At 38.8% G+C, this 6,588-nt stretch overlaps 1 protein-coding gene across 1 annotated transcript in view; it reads left to right on the top strand.

Moving 5' to 3' along the window:
• The window catches only part of LOC104496930 (collagen alpha-1(XIV) chain-like), an 11,477-nt gene that overhangs the window by 2,337 nt on the left and 2,552 nt on the right, over positions 1 to 6,588 (top strand). The window contains exons 3-4 of the mRNA XM_010140125.1: positions 4,204 to 4,320; positions 5,443 to 5,586. Of these exons, the coding sequence (XP_010138427.1) occupies positions 4,204 to 4,320; positions 5,443 to 5,586 (261 nt within the window). The remainder of the gene's footprint in view (positions 1 to 4,203; positions 4,321 to 5,442; positions 5,587 to 6,588) is intronic.

The raw sequence follows: 6,588 nt of genomic DNA, 5'->3' as shown, positions 1-6,588 counted from the left end.
TCTTTCAGCAAGCATCAGCTGCTGAATGCTGTCAGCGGTGTGATACTAAGCTAAGTGGACTCTTGCCTTGGCCCAAAATGACCGTTACGTTATTGAACAAGGTGGTATGAAGTCTCTGTTCCATGTTCACAGAATAAAAGTATTTCTTGCTACATTTAAAGTAATGAGTTGTTTCTCAAGTCCTTTCTTTTCTCAAGGCTGCCACCCTTGCAGTAAACTCTTCGTGCAGCTGGCTAACTATTTACAATTTAGTACAGCACTAACAGTATGTTTGCCTGGTTTAAGAAATTGTACGCTCTGCCAAGGTGTAGGAAGAGCTAGTATTAGTTCCAGCTTGTGTTTCCTTCCTTTGGCAAAGATTCTCAGGTAAAGGTGCGTAATGTGACTTCTTGGAAAGGACAATAAGTTTGGGAGCTGAAGTCAACATGCCTGAAGCTACGACTTACTCTTTCAACTGAGGAGTTACCTGTGTTGAGCTACGTGGTTTTATTTCATTTATTGCCTGAATGCCTTGTAAACCACATAGAGCCATTCACAACAATTATTTTTTTCATCACTGCTGTTCCTTTCTCATTCAGCATAATGTCACTTAAACAACAGCAATAAAAAATCCAACTTTTGTCTACTTATGTTCTTATATAGTACTCAAAAATAGTGCTGGGCAAGAAAAATACTTCAAAGTTTTCCATTTATTTGTAAAGTAACTGGCTTTAAGAATTTCCCTTCTGTATTTAAAGATGGAAATTTTTCTATTGTAGCAATAATTTCCATGTGTTACTAATGCAATAGCAGTGCATATTAACTTGTTCAATTCTTATGACAAAAGTAAATTGGAAGCCACAAGCTTTAATTAGTATCCAATCTTAGACCTTTGAATGTCTTGGAGAGCTGCACGTAGGCAATTTATGGTTTTTTTCCTTTCCATTAATGTACTGAATAGTTCAAACCACTCTCCCTAGTTGTCACAAGAGTCGTGTATTTGGAGTGCTAATTTATCTGGTGGCATAAAACACAGCCTTGAACTTGTTTGTAGTTTTCTTGTGGGTGACTGCTCTAATGTTGCTGATGGCCATTCACTTTTGCATTCCTGTAAAACCACTTAACAAGCTCTAGCTACTGATTTTTATCAGTTAACTGACTCAGCTTGGATTAATTTTTTTCCCTTTCTGCAAGAAGTGAGATTTTGTTCCACAGACAATAAAGGTCCAAAGAAATAAAGATATCCTCTTCAGGTTGGTGAATGTGTAGTAATTCCCATCAATATCTTGTTGTCTATTAGATTTTTAACTTCCTTAGCTATATGTACATTTCTGTGCCAGAATGTTGGTCCTTGCACAACTAAGACACATTTGAATATCTGTCTGGTGAATAATTCTTTTCTTCTTCACAGCTAATTGCTGTGTGGGAATGTTTGTTCCCCTGCACTGCCACCTTTGCTACAAAAAGTGAAAATTGACTAGTTATGTAAAGACTCTTCTGGCACAACTTTTCTAGTCTTTCACATTGTAACTCTGTAGCAAACAGAAACTTCTGGTGATTGTGTCCCTCTTTGCTTGTAAGATCTGTGATTGTTTTTTAGGGGCTCCCAGAATTTACCTGGTTTGGTGATGGCTCATAGCAATTAGGCCAGAACTATGCTTCTTTGTTAGAAAGTGCTCGCATAAACTGTGAAGTTGAAAGTAGGAGGGAATGGAATGACAGGGGAAAGAAGAAGATGACAGAGAAAATGAGCTCTGAAATTCTAAGACATGCGTTTTCTTGTCAATCTTTGGTGTAGCTTTGTTGCTCTCTGCTCTGCCTCTTAATACCAGTACAAATTTACCACTTAATCCTGGTAAAATGTGCAGCATTTTTACACTTGCATACTGTAATTGTTCAAAAGTTTATTCGCTGTTCTTTAGATGAAATGAATACTAAAAGGAATTGAATATTTCACAACCTTCTAGATATAATTTGTCAATCTTGGTTTGTTCAGCCCCAATTCATTGTAACTGATGTATAGCTGAAAGACAGAACGAATCTTGAGAATGAATTAAAAGCTGTAATCCATAAGTACAGTCTGCCTGGCTTTCAAAACTTTTTGCCAGTCTCTGTCATTTTATTACAATTATAGCATGCTGAATAGTCTCGCAGAAACCTTCTCAGCAAACCATTTTGCAATAAGAGGGCCCAATTTTCAAAGAACTGAGTTTGTATTTGCAGAGATTCTTTCACTCACTCTGGCTTGCAGCTTCTCTTTCTCTAAACTTCAGGGAGGTGACAGACAGTGTGAAGACAAGGTCTATCAAGATTGTGCCCAGCAACAGGGAAGATGCACCGTTTCAGTGCAAGCTCCATGCTGAAAATCAGAACAGTTTTGAGCATGTGGAACTGGTGTGCTACCCGCTGTTTCTGTCCCCTTGCCTCTCTTCTTCAGCTTGTTCTCTGAAATTTTTGAGAGTGCGGAGGTGTTGCTAAGCTTTACTTGGAGCTAATGTACTCTCTTTTCTCTGTTTCGGTATTCAGTCTCTCCAAGCAGAGAACTGCAGAACCTGCCCTTGGTTTGGCAAAACTGTCCCTGGATGCAAGGGAATATATCTCTTTTATTAAACATCCAGATTTTTACTTCTGAGTCCCCAAATGGTTTTAATGGTAGTTTACATAAAAAACCACACCCCCAAATCTCAAAAAAACTATGGCCTGCCGCTTTTCTTCTTTATTTCCCCTCAAGCTGTTGGAAAAAGAAGCACATAGGAAAAAGTGATTAGTTCATGACAGGTCTTTGGCTGCTGCTAGTGCAAGAGCTGCATTGACTGTAGCAGGTCACACGGAATGGCCAGAGACCGTTGGCTAGCGCATTCTGCCTGTTGACTTAGATGCTCTGTATGCTGTAATTCTTAAATCTCAGAAATATCAGGAGAACAGTTGGTTTATTATATCTAGTGGACGAACAAACCACAGGCATGAGCCTAGTTAATTAAGAGCTATCTTGGGCCCTGTGGAAAAGAAATTGCCACTTCTCCCCTTCAGATAATTTTGCTTATTTCTTAGACTTACCTAGAGAAACCTTAAACGTGGTGGTGGCAGAGACACCAAGGGTTTGGAAAAGGGGAAGAGGAGGGGTAAGATGGAAGAATTTGGTAAGCTTTTCTAACCCTTTCTGTTCAGCCTCTGGATACCTTCCCTGGCTGCCTTTCTCTCTAGATCAGTTCTGCGAGCCAAACCCCATTCAGATTTATGAAGATTTCCCCTTGACAGCCTTGGATACCACAGTCTGCACAAGTAGCAGCTCTGCTTTTGTTTTTTGCTGTGAAGGAGGGATGTGGTTCCTTGAAGCAGAAATGCTATGTAGAGTGTTGTCCAGCATCAGTGGAGCTTGACTGAGCAGAGGGATGCAAAGTTGTGAAAAACTAGTTTTTGTGCATAGCCACAAAAGTGCTGATAGTGCAGTAACAACATAGGGTGCATTTTCTGTTTGTTCCTCTGTGTGTTGCTTCTCTGAAATATCACCTCTTTCTCAATCGTTTCATTCATTTCACCTGATGCTTCTATTTGAAATCCAGGTGATGGCACCATACAAATAGAAGGTAGATCTGCTTACTCTCCAAATTGCCCCTGTCTAAATCTTGACTAGCCTGTGCGTGCCTGATGAGACCAAAGCAGTGCTTGCAGCTGGGCAAGTCTGTGTGCTGCTTAGGCCAGGTTTGCAAATTGGGCAGCTGATGTTCCCTCTGCCTTGTGCATGCCTGTCTTTCCTCTTCGTTACTATGTCTTCACAAGGCTTTGAAAATTTGGCCCTGACTGACCTTAAATGTGGGGAAACGCCTATGGTAATACAAGGCACAGGAGACTAGGTAACACATACTGTCAGTGTAAGCAAGGAGAGTGATTTTAATTCTTCTGTATTAACAAAGAGCATTTTTATTACCAGCTTTGCCTGCTAAACTAGAGTCTTAACATCTAACACTGTTTGTCTTTCTGTCCTCTGCTGTTAGGTTGTTAGTTTGTTTTTATAAAGAGAGAAATAAAAGGTATGACTGAGGGAAGTAGTGCACCTGGGGATGTTGTTCTACAAACTAATAAACTGATCTATGTGGTATTTTGAATAACTTGCATCCTTTATCATTAAAATTTTGTGTTGTCTTATATGTGTTTATGTTTGTTTAAAGTTGGTGGTTGCTTTTTATTTGAATTTAAAATATTATTTTCTTTCCCCACTTGCAGTGTCCCCACCAACAAGACTAAGATATAATGTAGTCAGTCCTGACAGTGTACAGATTTCTTGGAAAGCCCCCAAAGGGCAATTCACTGGATATAAGCTTCTTGTCACTCCAAGTTCAGGTAAAACAAAATTTTGTATGTTCTCTTTTAAGGGGAAAGACTGTCTGCCAAGGCTGAATAGGTTTTCAGAAGCTAGCATCATCCTTCAGGACTAAAACTGTGAACAAGCTGTGGATAACGGAGTATTGGCTGGTCAACAGCAGAGAGAAATTGATTTCACCAGAGGGTGGTCATAGATGTCAAATATGGGAATCACATGCTGAAGGTAGTAGAAGTGGGTGGATGTTTAGCTATGCTTTCTATGTAGTCCTTGGGAATTGTCACTGATCATCTGTCTTTACCTTTCTTCCAGTGGGGTGTAAGGAGGGAAGTGATCAAGGGAGAGCATAGGAACTCTATTTCAGTCAAAGCTATGAGGTGGATCTCCCTGGGCCTTCTCCCATAGTGAGCTCCTCAAAAAAGTCCAAAAAGATGTTAGACCCAACTTTAAAAAACCCTAAAGCACCTATTACATTTTTTTTAACAGAAACCTGAAATAAAATTTGAAATATAGACAACAAAGGGGCTATATTAGGCTACTGTGTAGAGGTACTACTTCTGTGCCTATTCAAATTTAGCTATAGACACACTTTTAACATACAGCTAAAGTACATATTTGTATATAATCTTTATATATATATGGATATGGATACATGGAAATGTTTAATATTTGTATTTAAACAAATTTCTTTGCCCAAAGGAAGTGGGGAAAAAAGGGTATTCAGAGATGAGGTGGGTGCAGCAGGGTCAGAAATGGCAGCCAATCTCAGAGCAGTGTGAAAGCCTGCGGGTACTTCCACTTGCCAGCTTTTTGTCAAATGTTTCTTTTTTTCTTAATTAATAGTTTTGCTGAACACTGTGGCTGTTCTATGAGGCCCAGGTGCAAAGGCTGATTGATTGATTGATCTCAGTGTGTTTGTATCTAAGAAAACTGGTCTGTGTTTTTGGTCACATTGCCTGATTTCTTGATTTTCTGGAACACCTTCTGGTTTGGCTCTATGAATATTCCCAAAAGTCAGAACACTTGTGTCATTGTAGAGCCTGAGGTAGTTTTAACTCATTACATTTACCATACTATAAGAAAAGCAAACAAAGTTATGTATCTGTGGGGTTTTTTTTTTTTTTTGGTCTTCTCTCTTACAGGTGGAAAAACCAATCAATTAATTCTTCAAAATACTGCAACTAAAGCAATTATTCAAGGTCTTATTCCAGATCAAAACTATGCCCTTCAGATCATTGCATTCAATGAGGACAAGGAGAGTAAGCCAGCACAAGGCCAGTTCAGAAGTAGGTGTCTTTTTACGCCTTATGTGCAGAATTTATCAGATATTTAATGTAAGTTATGAAATTGTAATTAAGTTTGACACAAAGGGGGAGGATGGAAAAACATTTTCTTCTGTGGTGGAATGGTAATTACAGCTGCAGATTTAACTGGTACATATACAGCTGGAGGCCTGGATTGATCCAGTCACTCTTACACAGGAGATTCTTGCTTTGGGCTATCTTTGTTTCCATTGGTTTGAAATGCCTTTCTTGCCCATTCCGTTACGAAATTACCCAGGATGTTGTGGAAAAGAATCTTCAGTGAGCAGAAACAAGGAGGGAAGTGCTATATTCTGATACTTAAAAAATTTCCTTCCCTTCGTCCAACTCTTTATTAAAACATTCTTATAGCTATGCCAACTGGCAGCTCATTCCTACTTCAATGGTACTGTGAAAGGCTAAATTTGTCCTGGTCTTCAACTGTCAAATATGTTTACAAATTATGCTTAAAGACTTTTTAATCTGACCTACACATACTCTTAATGTCTGTATCATAATGATACATGTATGTCTTAGCTAATTTGTCTTGATCTGTTTCTTATACTGTTCAGTTAAGTATGATCAATGGAGATTTGGTCAATAAAGACAAAAATGTGATGGTCTGGGAGTACAGTTGAAAGCCTTCTGAACTCTCCTGACACTGAATATTTCACACTGTCATTGCTAAACCACCTTTGTCTTAGAAACAGCACAAGATAAAATATTCCGACTCCTTGATGTGGTGTGTGTCAAAGTCTTTATAGTTTTTCATCACTGCAACTGTGATGTTTTTACTACTTTTAAGTTCTCTCCTGGTTAGGAAACCCACAAAACCACAGATTACTTTAGTATTAAAGAGCAGCCCACAGAAAGCTACACAAATTCTATAATATTAGGTGCAGCTGTTTTTTAAGCTATTCTTCAGGAAAAGTAGAGATGGCAATTTGATTTAAGAATACAGGGATTGTGTTCTATCTTGAACACTCT

Source organism: Buceros rhinoceros, unplaced genomic scaffold (assembly GCF_000710305.1).
Source record: "Buceros rhinoceros silvestris isolate BGI_N320 unplaced genomic scaffold, ASM71030v1 scaffold7267, whole genome shotgun sequence".
NCBI lineage: Eukaryota > Metazoa > Chordata > Aves > Bucerotiformes > Bucerotidae > Buceros > Buceros rhinoceros.
This window is presented reverse-complemented; position numbering and strand designations above follow the sequence as displayed.